The 18,013-nt window shown below is 43.3% G+C and overlaps 2 protein-coding genes across 3 annotated transcripts in view; one reads left to right on the forward strand and one right to left on the reverse strand.

Annotated features, from left to right (window-relative positions):
• LOC116970535 (TGF-beta receptor type-2-like) overlaps positions 1-11,186 on the forward strand; it is a 91,070-nt gene extending 79,884 nt beyond the window's left edge. Inside the window, exons 6-7 of the mRNA XM_033017176.1 lie at positions 5,738-5,865; positions 8,302-11,186. Coding sequence (XP_032873067.1) covers positions 5,738-5,865; positions 8,302-8,508 — 335 coding nt within the window. The 3' untranslated portion in view covers positions 8,509-11,186. The remainder of the gene's footprint in view (positions 1-5,737; positions 5,866-8,301) is intronic.
• A 1,357-nt stretch (positions 11,187-12,543) lies between these two features.
• Positions 12,544-18,013, reverse strand: part of gadl1 (glutamate decarboxylase like 1) — an 81,624-nt gene continuing 76,154 nt past the window's right edge. For both annotated transcript variants that reach the window (XM_033017178.1, XM_033017177.1), the window contains exon 15: positions 12,544-17,314. In XM_033017178.1, the coding sequence (XP_032873069.1) occupies positions 17,141-17,314 (174 nt within the window). In that variant the 3' untranslated portion in view covers positions 12,544-17,140. The remainder of the gene's footprint in view (positions 17,315-18,013) is intronic.

The raw sequence follows: 18,013 nt of genomic DNA on the forward strand, positions 1-18,013 counted from the left end.
TATCCATCTTCTCCACAGATGCTACCTGACCCGCTGAGTTACTCCAGCACTCTGTGAAACGTCACCTATCCATGTTCTCCACAGATGCTGCCTGACCCGCTGAGTTACTCCAGCACTCTGTGACTAACAAGATGAGGAGAGTTTGATTAATTGAGGAAATGGCTCCTTCACCCCACTGAACCCACTCCGACCATTGATCACCCTGGTGTTTGCACTAGTTCTATGTTATCCCACTTTCTCATCCACTCCCTACACATGTGGCAATTTATAGAGGCTGTTTAACGTATGAACCCGCATGTGTTTGTGATGTGGGAGGAACCAGAGGGAGAATGTGTAAATTCCACACAGACAGCACCCAAGCTCAGGATCGATTCCGGGTCTTTGGCGCTGTGAGGTAGCAAGTCGTATAGTTGGAAGTAATAGGAGCAGAATTAGGCCATTCGGCCCATCAAGTCTACTCCACCATTCAATCATGGCTGATCCATCTCACCCCCCTAACTCCGTTCTCCCGCCTTCTCCCCATAACCCATGACACCCGTACTAATCAAGAATTATCTATCTCAGACTTAAAAATAACCATTGATTTGGCCCCCACAGCCTTTAGTGGCAATGAATTCCACAAATTCACCACCTCTGACTAGAGAAATCCCTCCTCATCTCCTTCCTAACGGAACATCCTTTAATTCTGAGGCTATGACCTCTAGTCCTGGACTCTCCCACCAGTGGAACCATCCTCCCCCATCCACTCTATCTAAACCTTTCACTATTAGCTCGACTGGACTGTGCCAGTGTAGCAAAAGCAAGACGCATCAGAATATCTGACCAAATTCTTGTCAGTTACATAGATCCCTTAGCCCAACAAAGCCTCATTTTAAGTTTGCAAGCTTGTGTTCAGATCTCTCCATGTGCCCGTTACATCTGTTGCCTCTTGCTGACCTTCAAGACCACTTTGGTCCTTCAATTCCACATTCTTATGATCCCAGAATTATTTTGCTCCATCTTGGCATCCACACCTTCAACAGCTTCATCTATAGCGTACTATCCGTACTTATGACTGTTCAGCGAATGGAAAATTGGCCTGATGAAATTCACAAATCACTGATTTTGTGTGTGTGTGTCTATCAGTGTTAATATACATTTACAATTTTTACATTTACAATATACCAAGCCAATTAACCTACGAACCTATATGTCATAAGGTCATAAGAAATAGGAGTCACGGTGGCACAATGGTAGAGTTACTGCCTTACAGCAAAATGCAGCGCCCGAGACCCGGGTTCGATCCTGACTACGGGTGCTGTCTGTATGGAGTTTGTACATTCTCCCCGTGATCTGCGTGGGTTTTCTCCGAGATCTTCCTTCCTCCCACATTACAAAGACGTACAGATAAAAATGTAAAATTGTCCAAGTTGGCGATATGCAGAGTGCTGCCCTGCCGACTACAAAATTCAGAAGGTTCAGAAGGAGTAGAATTAGGCCATTCGGCCCATCAAGTCTACTCCGCCGTTCAATCATGGCTGATCTATCCTTGCTAACCCCATTCTCCTGCCTTCTCTCCAAACCAGAGATTCCGGAGAAAACCCACGTAGGTCACGGGGAGAACTCCGTACAGACAAGTACCTGTAGTCAAAATCAAAACCGTGTCTCTGGCCCTGTGGGGCAGCAAGTCTACCGCTGCGCCACCGTGCCGCTCATTACTATTGAAAGAATTCCTATAGGAGCGCGTCTCAACTGTAACCTTGGATTCAATGGGGGGGGGGAGAAAAGAGTTTGCATTATGGAAACTCGCAAAGACAATAGACAATAGGTGCAGGAGTAGGTCATTTGGCCCTTCGAGCCAGCACCACCATTCAATGTGATCATGGCTGATCATCCTCAATCAGTACCCCGTTCCTGCTTCTCCCCATATCACCTTGACTCTGCTATTTTTAAGAGCTCTATCTAACTCTCTCTTGAAAGTATCCAGAGAACCGGCCTCCACCGCCCTCTGAGGCAGAGAATTCCACTCTCTGTGAGAAAAAGTGTTTCCTCGTCTCCGTTCTAAATGGCTTACTCCTTATTCTTAAACTGTGGCCCCTGGTTCTGGACTCCCCCAACATCGGGAACATGTTTCTTGCCTCTAGCGTGTCCAAGCCCTTAACAATCTTATATGTTTCAATGTGATCTCCTATCATCCTTCTAAACTCCAGAGTGTACAAGCCCAGCTGCTCCATTCTCTCAGCAATGGGAATGGTTTTCAACCGTTCTGTAATGCTGGGGTCCATCGTAATCTCCAGAATGTTCCTGCTAAACCCCTCTGCCTGCCTCTCTTTCACAGACCTCCTTGAAGAAAGTCTTTCAACATGCCTCTCAGCCTTCGTATCAAATTACATCCGATGGCTCTCCTGTGCATTACAGTGGAGGAGGTCACTACAGTGTATTAATGTTGCTGCAGCTTTGTGATGCTCCCAGCAATGTTGAGATTTGTTAAACCATTCCCATAAAGTTAGCCTTTTAAAAAAAATAACCTTTAATCCTTTAAGTCTTCCCCTTGGATTCTACAGGAAGCAGATGGCATTCCCATGGCGATGAGTAAACAAGTAAAAAAAATATTAATCTATATGTGGGTGGCCTATACAGATAAGGTACTCCTACTATGCAATTACTGCTGATAGCCTAGACCATAAAGCCCTGTACAGAACCAGATAATGTTGTCATCTGTCTGCAAATGTGTAACATACACTGAAAGTTGGACGCATTCATAATATCTTTCAATTAACCATAAAACCCTGTTAAAAGTAAGTACATGACAGATGAGACTAGATATTAGAAAAAACTGGGTCTCCTCCAGGTGCTGATATTGATGGATGGGTTGAAGGGCCTGTTTCTATGCTGTTTTTCTCTTTATTAACTTGTTTGCTTCTCATCTTGAACATTTGTTCATCACCAGCCAAAATAGATAGTAGAATGAGGTTTATCGCTTGTGATTGTCATTCTGTTCCAGTACGATAAGAGCTCAGCCCACTTTGTCACCTACAATTTAATTTCATCCCTGCGCCTTCTACAGTCTTCCAGACTTGCACAAACGTAGATGTTCAGGGATGTGGGAGGAAACCAAAGCACTCGTCACAGGGAGAATACAAACGTCACACACAGACAGCACCCACAGTTTAGGATTGAACACGGGTCTCTGGCACTGTCAATCACCAGCTGTACCAGCTGTGCCACAGTGCTGCCCCATGTGTTGGAATGTACTGGAAATAGCTGCAACCTGTGTTCCAGACAATTTATATCGGCTATTTCCTCTGGTTGCAGTAGATGGTAAATTACTCAGCTGCAAGGGTTGTAGATATACGAACCAGGATCCTGTCCACCAGTTGGTATTGTAACCTGGTGTGATCTGGGTGGCATGTTGGGGCGGCTGGTAGAGCCAGTGCCTTTCAGTGCCAGTGACATGGGTTCCATCCTAACTGCAGAGAATTTGGCATTTGGCTGTAGAAACTGCAGGGATGAAATTAAATTTTAGGTTGCAAAGTGGGTTGAGCTCCTATAGTACTGGAACAGAATGACAATCAGAAGCTCATTCTACTATCTATTTTGGCTGGTGATGAACAAATGTTCAAGATGCGAAGCAATCGAGAGTTAATAAAGTGGAATAGATCGTGTAGATGCACAGAGTCTTTTACCCAGAGTAGGGGAATCGAGGACCAGAGGACATAGGTTCAAACTGAAGGGGAAAAGATTTAAAAGGAATCCGAGGGGTAACTTTTTCACAGAGGGTGGTGGGTGTATGGAACAAGCTGCCACAAGGAGGTAGTTGAGGCTGGGACTGTCCCATCGTTTAAGAAGCAGTTGGACAGGTACACGGATAGGACAGGTTTGGAGGGTTATGGACCAAGCGCAGGCAGGTGGGACTGAGGTAGCTGGGACATTGTTGGGCCAAAGGACCTGTTTCCACACTGTATCACTCCATGACTCTATGACTCATTTGCTCATTCTCTCTATGACCTTGTACCCATCAATTGATGGGTTGGCGGCACGACCGACGTCGCAGTGGCCTCTGCAGTCCGTCTGTCTTTTTTTATTTTATTGTCTTGTTGAGTGTATAGTTTGTGGTGGGTTTTTGACTGTGTATGTGTGGGGGGCAGGGGGGGGTGGGTGGGGGAAACTTTTAGATCTCTTGCCTGTACGGGGACCCGACCTTTTCCCTGTCGGGTCTCCGTTGCCGTTGGGGCCTAGCACCGTGGAGCGGCCTCCAACCGGAACGACAGCTCAAGTCACGGAGCCTGCGGAGCTGCGGACCTACCATCGTGGAGCTGGCCAGCTTCGGAGCTGCTGCGACCCGACTCCGGTGGATGGTGACACTGGGAGCTCGCGGGTCCCCGGTGGGAGACTGCTTCACGGAGCACCGGCAATGGCGACTTCTCCCGCTCGAATTGCGGGGTTGAGAGTGACCTGGAGCGGGACCTCACATCGCCCGGCGCGGCTTTAAATGGCCACGGACTTGCTAGCGCCAGCCGGGGGCGCCAACATCAAGACCCGGAGCGGGGCCTCACATCGCCCGGCGCGGCTTTAAGTGGCTGTGGGACTTGCTAGCGCCAGCCGGGGGCGCCAACATCAAGACCTGGGGCTGGGCCTTACATCGCCCGGCGCGGCTTTAAGTGGCCGTGGGACTTGCTAGCACCCGCCGGGGGCTTTGACTTTGACTTCGGGAGAGGAATAGAGAACAGGGGAGAGACAAGACTTTGCCTTCCATCACAGTGAGGTGGAGATTCACTGTGATGGATGTTCGTGTGGATTGTGTTGGTGTGCGTCTTGGTTCTTTCCTTGTATGGCTGCAGAAACCAAATTTCGTTTGAACTTCATGTGAGGTTCAAATGACAAATAAACGGTATTGTATTGTATTGTACGTTTCACCCAGTGCTCTGGTTTCTTCCCACATAATCAGAGCCATAGAGAGAGTCTGGGTTAGCAGATTAATTGGCCACTGGACGTAATGGGTAGTGTGTGGGTGAGAGGTAGAAGCTAAGGGGAGTTGATGAGAATGTGTTGTATGGAAAATTAGTGGGAGATTGAGACTGCTTTGTGAGCCAACATCATTCAATGGGCCAAATGCCTGCAGTTTATATTATAAGGAAGTGTGTATAATATCTGAATATAAACCTGTGTTTGTTGTTGGTAGAAACCCAGATGCTGGTTTAACAAGGAAAGGCACAAAATGTTGGAGGAACTCACCGGGTCAGGCAGTATCCCTGGAGAACATGGGTGGGTGACGTTTCTGGTTGGGACCTATCTTCGTGTTCCCAAAGGGATTTTGCTCCTACTGAATACTGTGTTTTAAAGCAACATTATATATAAAGTTACATAGCTACTGGCATTGGCAACAGGGAAAGCGATGTCCCTCGTTACGATTCACTGACACTTTGCATTTAGGTATTTTTAGTTTATAGATAGAGAGCGGAAACAGGCCCTTCAGCCCATCGAGACTGCACTGACCAGCGATCCCCACACATTAACACCATCCTACACATACTAGGGACAATTTGCACATACCAAGCCAATTAACCTACAAACCTGTACGTCTTTGATGTTTGGGAGGAAACTGAAGATCTCGGAGAAAAACCACGCGGTCACGGGGAGAACGTGCAGACTCCGTACAGAGAGCACCTGTATTCAGTCTCCGGCGCTGCAAGCACTGTAAGGCAGCAACTCTACTGCTGCACCACCACAGTTATTGATAACTTTTCTTCCTCCACAGAAGTGAAAGACTACGAGCCAGCCTTTGGTTCTAAGGTGCGGGAGCATCCCTGCGTGGAAAGCATGAAGGATGTTGTTCTCAGGGATCGGGGAAGGCCTGAGATCCCCAACAGTTGGCTCAATCACCAGGTACTCGAACATCTTGCGGTGCCCAGTAAATAACCCGGCTTCCAGGGGTTATAACTGTCAGGGTGGTGAATCTGTGGGATTCCTTGTCACAGACAGACAGCTGTGGAGGCCAAGTCATTGGTATTTTTAAAGCAGAGATTGATGGGGTCATGATTAGTAAGGGTGTCAAAGGCTATGGGGAGAAGGCAGGAGAATGGGGTTGGGATGGAAAGATAGATCGGCCATGGTTGAATGGCAGAGCAGACGATGGGCCGAATTGCTCCTGGGTCTTATGTGTTAACCCACTCTGCATATTTGCCCCTATGAAGAAATATAACTGCACTGAGGGTATTGGAACAAGATGGCACCTTTCAGCCCTTGACCTAACGGAGGAGTACAACTCTTTGAAGGAGTGGAAAGGGGTTGCATTTACAATCGGAGTAACTGCAAATGGATGCTGAAAAGTGAGCACCAAAAGTAGCCCATCAGCTAGACCCAGCTAAAGATATTCCCATCCACGCTCCTGCCTGGAGCTATGGGCGAGAGGTGGGCTAGGCTAGGGCGGCAGCAAGGTTCTGGGCTCAATTCTCGCTCCAGGGTCTTGAGCATAATCGCTTGGCTGAGGCAGAATGGAGAGAGCACCCCATTGTCACAGTCCCTGTAGGATGCTGAGCCGATGATGTCCAATCAAAGGAAGGCTTGGCTGTGTTTGGAGATGTTCCCTGTAGGCCTGCAAGATATGTATCTCTCGGCTAACATTCCAGGAACATAAGATAGGCACAAAATGCTGGAGTAACTCAGTGGGTCCGGCAGCATATCTGGAGAAAAAGGAATAGGAACCCTTCAGACCAGAGAGGTAATGGGACTGATGGGGGGAGGATGGGCCAACTAGCCTCCTGTATTTCAAAACATAATGTTCCAACCCAAAACTTTCTCTTCACTATTTACTTTCTCCAGAGATGCTGCCTGGACCACTGAGTTACTCCAGCATTTTGTGTCTATCTTCGGTGTAAACCAGCATCTGCAGTTCCTTCCTAGACATCCCAAAATATATATTTCCTCATTGTTTCTCCTGTTGTTGTGACACCTTGCTGTGTACAAATTAACCTTCGTAGATTAAATCCTAAAGTCAGCACACTTGAAGAATAACGTGTTGGTGGTATTTGGAATTTACTTGTGATAGACATTCTGTATGCACCCATCCTTTCCACATTTATTCCGTGGTGTATTCTTTGCTTCGGAGTCAAAAGGTTCAGGAGGGTTTAGGAGAACGAGACATAGGGAAGCTTGTGTGATGGGACTGTGCTGCAGCTGTTAGTGCAGTTGCTTCACATGTGTAAGCACTCGGGTTTCATGGTGACTCTGTGAAGCTAAGGCCCCTCCAGGTACTTTCAGTTCCTCAATGACTCAATGATATGCCGACGGGTGAATGGGCCAGTGTCACAAAGAGCTGAAAGGGAATTGGTGGGCGGGCATGTGACAGAGAATAATGGGCAAGTCCAAGGCGAAAGGAGCGAGGTGATGAGACTGATGGGAGATGGGTAGGGCCGAATAGTCTCCTGTATTGCAGAACATAATGTTGTTAATGAAAGGGTAGTTGTCCTCTGATGCATTGATGAGAATAGGCCGCTGTTGTATTTAAGTACCTGGCCTGTTATTGATCACTAAAGAAACAATAATGAAAGTTGCCCTCTATTTTCTTCGATTTCATTTAGCAGTTCAAGATGTCAAGCACAGGCCCTTGGGGCAAAGGGATTGTGGATGAAACTTCTTATAGGCTTTAACACACCAGTCATTGACAAAATCTTAATGACTAAATCGCCTAGTGTGTGTTAATGTAGCAGAAAAGTTTTTAAAAAAACCCTTGCTGGTGCTAATTTAGTAAGTAGTAATTTAGAGTTAAGTTTAGAGATACAGCGTGGAAACAGGCCCTTCGACCCAGCAAGTCCACACCGACCAGCAATCCCCACACATTAACACTACCCTACACACACTAAGGACATTTTACATTTATACCAAGCCAATTAACCTACAAACCTGTACGTCTTTTGGAGTGTGGGAGAAAGCAGAAGATCTCGGCGAAAACCCACGCAGGTCACGGGCAGAATGTACAAAGTCCGTAAGACAAGCATTCTTAGAACCCAGGTCTCTGGCGCTGTAAGGCAGCAATTTTACAGCTGAGCCACCATACGGATGTCAGGGGCTATGGGGAGAAGGCAGGAAAATGGGGTTGAGAGGGAAAGATAGATCAGCCGTGATTGAATGGTGGAGTAGACTTGATGGGCCGAATGGCCTAATTCTGCTCCTAGAATGTATGAATTTGAAAAGCAGTTTTTGATGCAAGTAACCAATGGTTTAGTAGCGACAATACATGCAAGCGGGATTTCTATAGAAACCGGGATATTTTAAACTTGGGTTTGGGGTATTCATACTCCCCCTCCCCCTTGTCTTTTGCAGCTTGTGCAGCAGGTATGTGAGATCATCGTGGAGTGCTGGGACCACGATCCCGAGGCCCGGCTCACCGCTCAGTGCATCGTGGAACGTTTCAGTGATTTGGACCAAATGGACAAACTCTCTGGGCGAAGCTGCTCGGAGGAGAAGATCCCTGAAGACTGCACGGTCAGCGAGACTAAACAGACCCTGAAAGCAGTGACGGTGGTGTAGGACATGGGCCAACTGACTGAGAGGGGAAAAACAACCCAAAGCAAACAACAAAGTGTCAGCGGAAAACTTTGCACCAGCGGGGACAGTTTGACAGAAGTCCCACAGAAGAAATTCTTGTGTCACTTACTGAGTAACACAAAGACAGTGGAAATCTGGGAGTGCCAAAAGCAAAAGGCTGGAATTTTTCAATTGTTATAGGATTGCATTTTCTGATTGGTGACAGCTCAGGAAGCCAAAGATTCCATTTTGTAACCTTTGACCATGCACTTTATCAATGTTTGTATATAGAAAGTATAGCCACATACTTTTGAGAAACTTTTGAAGTTTCTGTTCTGTATTCAAAATCTCCTCATCATAGGAATCAGTGTGTCTGTTAAGGCGTTGTACACAGCAACAAGGCGCTTAAAATATCCACTCTCCCAAAAATGTAATGTTATTTTCTGCATTGGGTTTGATGCAGGAACAACCTGGAATGGCTTTAGCACATGAAATAGGAATGAACTGGGGACGAGATGTTGGAGTAAGGAAGGAAGAGACATGCCACAATCTGGGGCGTAAAAGCAGGACTTGCTCCTGGCTCGGTGACCTCTGGCATCCTCTCACTGGAGAGTGGGGCTGCTTCATTCAATGTTAAATCAAATCAAAATCTTCTCATCTTGTTGAACAGTTGGATGGTAATGGCCTGGACTAGATTGATTTATATGTACCTGAGGTGGAGAGATGTGATCATTGGGATGATGGTGGTGACCAGAATGGACCTGGTCTTTCATTGACCTATTCATCCCCTCTGTGCTCGAGCGTCCTTTAGCACAGAGGGGATGCACAGAGCCCCCTTAAAGCACAGTCCAGAATGACCACAAGATAGACATGGTAGTCACAGTGTCTCAAATGGACACCATTCCATGTTAAGGACAGCTTCCTCCCAGCTTTGCGATTACGAAGGTGGAACAGGCCAACTTGGGTCTGCACAAGGTTTGCCTTCAGTTGGTTGTCCTTGTAGTAGTTTGTCAAGTTGTGTAAGGATGATGAGAGGGTCGCTTCTACCTCATCTATGTGAGTGCTCTGGGCTGCTATTCCAAGGTCGTCAGCACAAATGAAGCTTCTCAAGGCTCAGGGCTCAATGGCCTTGTCTTCCAATGGTTTTCGAGTTCAATTAAAGTTGGTTGACCAACTGTCCAAGGATGCGTAATCCACATATTAATGCTTCTTGGAATTGGATATTCTTTTGCAACCTCCTCATGGTATTACAAATCATAAGCTGTGTGTATGCTCATACTTTGAACTGACTGTACAATTTACAGCCACTGGTTTTGTGGGCCTTGGACATGATTTTATCAAGTTTTGGGGGTATAAGTTGCTTGAATGTATTTTTAAGAAATTGTTACTATATATATAATCCTTTTATATCTTTTTTGTAAATGCTGGAGTTTTCAACTTGCATTTTTATATAGCACTTAATATAAGTGAGACATATGATTAAAAAGGATGCAAAGTGATGTTTCATAGGATAAATGTATCTAATTGTTCTTTTTAAAGAGCTTTCAATCGAGATGGCATTGAAAGGATTTCAAGTCGATGTCAGGACAAAAACTATTAGTAACCTGTTGCCTCTAAATGGCCGGTTTTGTGTAGTGCCTAATCAATATTTTTTTTACTATCCTTAATTGTTCAAATACCATGATGGACCATAGGTTTCATTGGTACAGTGAACCATGAATCCAATCTTCAGCATTCATCTCAAAAGTGAGGAAGAATTGGATTGATTAAGCATGATTTTTGATATGGAGGGTATAGATTGGCTGCTAGTTTGACCATCAACTTCACTAATCTGACAGCAATCTGTCTCTTTCCTTTTTGGGGCCACAAACATGAGTGTGAGCCATGGCAACACTTCCTACCAAATGAGCATCAATCGTGGGCCACCCAGCCAAAGGAGATCTGCCATGTCTGAATATTGAACTATTATCAACTGAATATTGATTTATACGCACTACATGCTGGTCTTTATAGATGCTTGCCTCAAACTCTGCACAAGACTCTTTCAGTGCACACCTAGCTGGCCTTCTATCCTTCCACAACTTGTCCACCCAAAATGCTGCTGCTTGTGTCCGAATGTGTTCCATCTTGTTCTCCTATCTCTCACATGTTCTGTGACTTGTATTGCCTTGCCAGTAATATCCCAATTTCCAATTCTTGATCATCCCTCCACTACTGACTCTGCTTTCAGTTACCAAGTCCCTCTATTCCGAAATTCCCCACCTAAACTTGTCTCTGTACAACTATACTTTTTTTTCCCCCCCGACATTTTCCAAATGTCATAGTTATCAAATTTTGTCCGATAATGCTCTTGTGAAGTGTCTTGGGATATCTTGCAACCTTTCAGGAATTATGTTACAAATGCGTTATTGCTGGTGGATCTTGTACTAAATGCGAACTGAATTTTCAATAATTTGTATATTACAATGATTTGGGACTTCAGTCCATTAAAAAAGAAATGAATGTAATCTGTTGCAGTGCAGGGAAATAGAAACCTTTATCTGAATGATTAACAATATATTTTACTCATTTTTGAAGTATAGCCAAGCTTATATGTACATGTGTGTTAACCACACATTTATCATCTTTGCAATGTAAAGAGTGTAATGTATGTATTTAATAAAGACATTAAAACAAATGAATTTCATCTCGTTGTTGATAAGTTTTGAATTCCACACTGCAGCATTCTGCCATTTATGCAACATGTGCCACAGAAGGCTAACTGAATGAAAGCCCACCTTTTTTATAACATCTGGAATCCACCAAGGAAATGGTAAAAGTATATAATAATTAAGCAAATTCGAGGGAAAACAATTTTGAATGGTGCGACAGCTGTTATAGCTGCTTCCTCACATCTCCAGGTCCCTACTGTAGGTTTGATCATGTCATAGAGTCATACAGCGTGGACACATGTTCCTGATGTGGCAACTCGTGCTTGAGTGGCAATGGAAATGGATCAGGGGCTAGGAGTGGGCAAACAGGGTACTTCAAGCATTCCCATTCTCAGTTACATGTACTTGTGGTTCATTATATGTTCACCCACTCATTCCTGGGATCATTCTTGTAAACCTCCTCTGGACCCTCTCCAGATCCAGCACATCCTCGGATACGGTGCCCATAATTGCTCACAATATTCCAAATGGCCCGACCAGCACCCTACATCCTTGTTCTGCATTCTACTCCTCTTGAAATAAATTCAAGATTTATTGTGTTTGCCTTCTTTACACTTGCATTGCGTTTGCCTCCTTTGCTACCGATTCAACTTAACTTTTTGGAAATCCTGCACCAGCACTCCCAACTCCCTTTGCACTTTGGATTTCTGGATTCTCTCCCCATTTAGTCTGCCCGAACTTCCAGACTCATTCCCAGAGCTAAAGCGGCTCTGAACCGGCCCTGCTGAGTGCCCCCCCCCCATCCCCCCTGGACTGTCTCCCTCGGATGGTCACGTCGCACAGACACATCTGCACTTTAGTCTGTTGAACTGTTTTGACTGTTTTACTGTTCTTTTTACAATCCATGTTCTCGGGATATCTAAATCTAAATTTTATTTGTTATTTATGTTATGACATCGGTTGGAAGCTGCAAACCAAATCTCGTTGTGCTTGTGTGCAATGACAATAAAATATTATTATTATTATTATTATTATTATGCCTTTATTCCTACTACCAAAATGCATGACTCCACACTTAGCCTCACTATATTCCATCTAATTCACATTTCACTGTGAACTGCATGAATCGTTGATGTTGGCTGAAAGACAAAGCTGGCTACCACTGGCACACCTTGAGCAATAGACATCGTGCTTACAAATAATGCCACCAATGGTGACCCAGGATTTGGGATAGAAGTGGGTATTTTATGGGAACACTCGAAGTGACCCTGAACAAATGTGAAGAAACATTTGCAAGTGAAACTACAGCTGAGATTTTTTTCAAACTCTAATGAAATAAAATGTACAATTGTTCTGCACAAAGAACGATAAAAAGTGTGAATACAGATTAGATTCATCATTTTTTATTTGACTACATTAAATACAGAAATCCTTTGTTTTACATTAAAACATAACAGTGTTTACTTTTACTTTGTCTAATTCAGCCCAATAAGTTGAGTATAAAAAGTATGAGTACAGCTGTTTTGATGCGTTGGTTCTACTGTATATTAAATGGTCCAAAACACCAAGAAAGCCGCATTATGTAAAATAATGCGGAAACCTTATCCCAACTAGTAAAGCCATTGTAATTGTTCATTCTTGGCATGTCGCTCGAGTAGCTCAGTGGAGTTGAATTGTGGACAAATGAATTCTTATACTACGACAGATATTGGTGGGTAACAGAAAGATAAGGAGCACTGCAACATTTCTCTCACTGCGATCAACACTTCAGAAACAGTTTTATTTCAAGTGCAGTGGTGTATAGCTGCAGATGTGTGCTTTAGTGACAGCACAACACTGTAAAAGCAGCACACTAGCAACTTAGATAATTGGAGAACTTGACCTTGTTCTATTAAAATCCAACACTCTGATGTTGATCTGCTCAATTGATGGCAGTTAATGTTTTTAAGCACTTGTATATTTCCCCTTTAAACTATGTTCAGTAGGTTGATTAAAGGTTGGCAACACTACAAGGTGGCCTAAGTGGATATGACCAACTCTGCCTACATTGAACCGTAGAGGTGTCGTCCTTCTGTCAACTGTCCTGCATACTTATTCTCCCAATCCCTCCCTCAACCTGCCACCCACTTCTCAGCCAACTGGAAAGTGAACACACTCTGCAGTACCAAAAGGTGTATATATTTCCCTGTATGAATTTAGATGGAATGACAAAGATGTTCTTCGGATTTGCTGTTAAAATTAGAACAATAAATAACCATTAGAAATTCTCCCACATGTACAACTTAATGAGTACACAACGAGACTCATTAATCAGTAAGTTGTATCAAAAAAAACTAACAGGATGTTTATCAGGAAACAGAAAAATTACAGGTTGTCTTGTCTTTTACCCCAATATCTTAAATTTGTAGATGGCCATTATATAAAGACAAACCCTGATGAGGTAATCAATTAGTAGTAGTCTCAGAACAACAAAAATAATGTGCCATTCAACTTGCAATATCAGAATCATGTTAAGTGGATATAATCATTATTGGTTAAGGATTTCACAGCTACAAATGGATATCGCTATCTATCTTCCCAGATCTCATTAGGTTTGCCACTGTCATCCTACCAGTTCTTCTTCAAACCAATATTACATTTCTCAAGCCAGTTACATACTGGTGAAAGGGACTCAACCAGGGACTTTTTTTTATCGTGGACATCAGAAGAAATAGAATCTAGTCCCTCCAATGCAGATTATTCCAAGCTAAGGGAAATTGCAGGAATGTTAAAACAGTATTGTGGCACTCAAAGAGAATTAAAATAGGCAACAAAGCGTTACCTTGGTATCTAGGCTTGAGGGGTAAATGTAATTAAATCAAAGATTTGGATAATGTCCTTTTAAACTCACCAACTGCCCAAATCTATTCGGATCGCCCTCTGATTTGCATTTTCTAATTTGGTGGCTAATCTCCAGAACATTTTGAGGGTGATTTTCAATCTTAAGACTTTGTTCAATTATGTCAATTGACAGGGTAAGGTTTCATTTCTGATAATACTCTCGACTGACTTTGATAATGTAGATTGTTTATATAGTATTATCAGAAATGATCATTTCCAGCATTTGCAATATTTAGCATCTACAGATTTTCAAGGGGCACTGAAGCATCACCACTTGGCAGTGGATCTAGAGTCTCTCATTAGGTTCAACCAGATAAGGATAGCGAGTACAAGTGAATCAGATGCACTTTGACAACTTTCCAGTAGTTTCACGGTCAGCACTACTGGCGCCAGCTTTATTTCCCAGATTTCTTTTCAAATTTGCCGAGCTTCTACCTCAAGTTTCTAAATCAGGCCATTGGTTGCCTTGTCCAGTGACTTGGTCACTGCCCCGCTGTTGGAGGTATTGAAGATAATGTTACAAATTCATACTCGCTACCTTTTCTCGTTAGTCTTCTGCGTGGGTCATACCTTGACACACTTTTCCCCTCTTGTTTTAGAGACGGCCATCTTTGTTCTTGTAAGCTAATGACAAATGTGGCAACTTCCATCCAACAATTTTACATCTGCAGCCATATTTTATGCTTGTACATTTGGAAGCACAGAATTAACAATCAAATCTCATAGCATCATTTCTACATTGAAAGGAAATTCCCATAAGGGAAGCATGGGACTGAATATTGGTAGGGCAGAGAATCAACTGCCTTCAAGAAGCAGTGGTTAGAAATGATGATGAATTATTATTGTCACATGTACCATGGTACAATGAAAACCCTTGTTTTGCATTCTATCTGAGCAGATCAGATATAACCATACATAAATAAATACATTCGATGAGACTCAAGATGAGGTGTACATATAACATTCTGCATGTGATACATCTTCACTGAATATTCAAATAAATGTAACAATGATCATAGAAAATTAAAAAAAAAACAGCAGTTAAACAAAATAAAGAACTCTTCAAAAACAAAATACCAAAGGAAATGTATCTGTGTGAGACCTTGTCATAAGGTCATGTGATAGGAGCAGAATTAGGCCATTCGGCCCATCAAGTCTACTCCACCATTCAATCATGGCTGATCTATCTCTCCCTCCAAACCCCATTCTCCTGCTTTCTCCCCACAACCCCTCACACCCGTACTAATCCTTGTCTTTTCTAAACCTTCAGAGATACTACTGAGTTACTCTCACATTTTATGTCTTTCTTTGGTAAACCAGCATCTGCAGTTCCTCCCGACAAAGGAGTTGGACAGCTGGCAACATTTCAACACTTTATTCCTGACCTTGCCGTACCCTGATCCTTTCCTCATACAGTGAATGTTTCAATTCTACCTCGCTTCTACAGAATTATTTCGCAGGCAGGTCGAAAGTGTATACTCCAGCACTAGACAATCAAAAACTATATTACATAGATATAAAGGCTATTTTCGAAAAAAAAAGCTTTGTCATCGTACAGAAAGGATGAGCCATAATATTGCAGATGCTGTACTTTCCTAATCTATTGTAGCAGCACAGTTAGTCTGGAGTGATCTTCCCATAAAAAGTGACTTGAAAGCTTTGAAATAGATGTTCTAAGTAAAAAGCATGCTGTTCAAAACCTTCAGAAGTACTGTTTGTGGATTCTCAGGAAGGCACTAAGGTACCCTGTACGTTTGGATGCCTTGGGCAAGGGGGAAGGTTACAAAATGAAATTCTGGCCCTGGCGACCATGTAGTTCCCGTCGTGACATCTCACATCACTCTTTCAAACATGCGCAAAGCAACTTGCACACTTCAATGTACAGTACCTAGTAAGCTGCAGGAATAATAGCCAAGAATTAAATGAGCTAAGCTCAACAACATGTCACTAATGTAACTATTAGTGCAGCAGCGCTATATCGTGTGAGCGACACACACACAGTTGTACCTCGTAATATTGCACCTTCAGTGAACTCTCATTGCTCTTGCTGTCTTTTTAGCATGACGATCACGATTTAATGTTGTTCTAATGATTCTGGTGACAGGCAAAGCACAATGTGCTATGCGGTAATTTTACATTTCTGCAGACACTCAGACCAAAGGAATGATTGTTTCTTTCCCGTACCAGTAATATTGGTGACAGTTTTTCGGGAAATGCCTCATGCTGGCAATTCATGGCCTTAGGGCTCTTGGATTTTTCATTAAAATAAATGAGTGTTCATTTTGGATCCGTCATGCGTGCTCCATAATGTACTTTAGCTCCCTTCACCCATGTTAACTGCAGCCAGGAAAATACCCACAGAAATGTAGGTACTTCTGTGGGTACAAGGGCCAACCAAGGCAGCCCTTTCATTGCCATGTCACAGAGATAGGTTGGAAATTAAGCTTCATAAATTAATATACCAGCAAATGAAAATTCAATGTTATTTGCTGAATAGCGTTTTGCCACCAAGCAAAATTAAAATCTGATGTCCACATGGCCAAAAATAAAGAAATTAGAATCTAATTTTTTAAAAGTTCATATATCTGACCTATCTCATGACTTAGATAGATTTAATATTTTGAGTCAAAGTGGCTGCAGCAAAAGAATAGTTTCTGGTAATGAAGCTGGGGAAGTCAAGATGCTCACTGCCAAAACGTGATCTGGATTTAGCAATAGGCAAGTCCTTTAGTTTAGGCTACTTTTCTGTCCAGGTTCAGAGACACGGAGGTAGCAAAGATGTACACCATTACTATGTCCACAAGGACACTTATACCATAAGACCAGCTCACCATAAGTGACTATAAATACAGATCAGAAACATTTCATCAAGAGTTCACTAAGCCTTGATGTTGTTCTGTAAAATAAGCAGGTTTATGAAGCCCTATTATCTATCATTTATGTGTTCTGATGGGTGAAGTCTGCTTCATCAAGGTTAATTTTGTTCATGCTAAAATTGAGTATGTTAGTTCTTCCCCATTTTCTAAACTAAAGCCTGAACATCTTGAACACTTTCTAGTAAACATTTGGTAACAGTAAACACATTGCCTACACCTTAAAGCAAATTACAAGTCCTTCCCCAGACAGTCGATCTCATTGAGAATAAAGTCCATATCCTCACGGCTGACGAGAGGGCTGATGATGATTTGGCGGAAGAAGTTGACTTTGTCGCGATGAGGCTGATAACCCACCATCATGCTTCCTTTCTTCATCATCCTCTCCTTAATTACTGGTGCAACCTGTAACATTGAAAGGGAACAGGTTCAGGCACAGTGCCAAGCAAGGTGGGGCTGAGACAGCTAAAGTAAAACATTATGACAAAGGATGCAGTTCTGCTACCACATCACAGACTGCCCAGTCTAGAACAGATACTGACTGGCCTCCCCATCATTGAAGGGATCGATATGAGCAGCTGCCATGAAAAGTAGCCAATTTCATCAAAGACACACAAAGGAGCGGCACGGTGGCGCAGCGGTAGAGTTGCTGCCTTACAGCGCCAGAGACACGGGTTCGATTCTGACCGTGGGTGATGTCTGTATGGAGTTTGCACGTTCTCCCCGTGACTGCGTGGGTTTTCCCCAGATACTCCCACACTCCAAAGACGTGCAGGTTTGTAGGTTCATTGTCTTCAGTAAAAATTGTAAATTATCCCTAGTGTGGGATAGTACTGGTGTACGGGGATGGTTGGTCGTCGTGCACTTAGTGGGCCGAAGGGCCTGTTTCCATGCTGTATCTTTAAACTAAACTAACCTAAACCAAACTCTCTTTCACTCCCACCAATGGGAAAAAAGTACAGGAGTCTAAAAACTGTGACGACCAGATCTAAGAATAGCATCTTATCAACAACCATCAGCCTTTTGAACACTACACAACGTTAACCTTAACTATGAACTTCTATGGACTGCCTGGTTGCACTAAAAACATTGGTATTTTTACAC

This window comes from Amblyraja radiata, chromosome 2 (genome assembly GCF_010909765.2).
Source record: "Amblyraja radiata isolate CabotCenter1 chromosome 2, sAmbRad1.1.pri, whole genome shotgun sequence".
NCBI lineage: Eukaryota > Metazoa > Chordata > Chondrichthyes > Rajiformes > Rajidae > Amblyraja > Amblyraja radiata.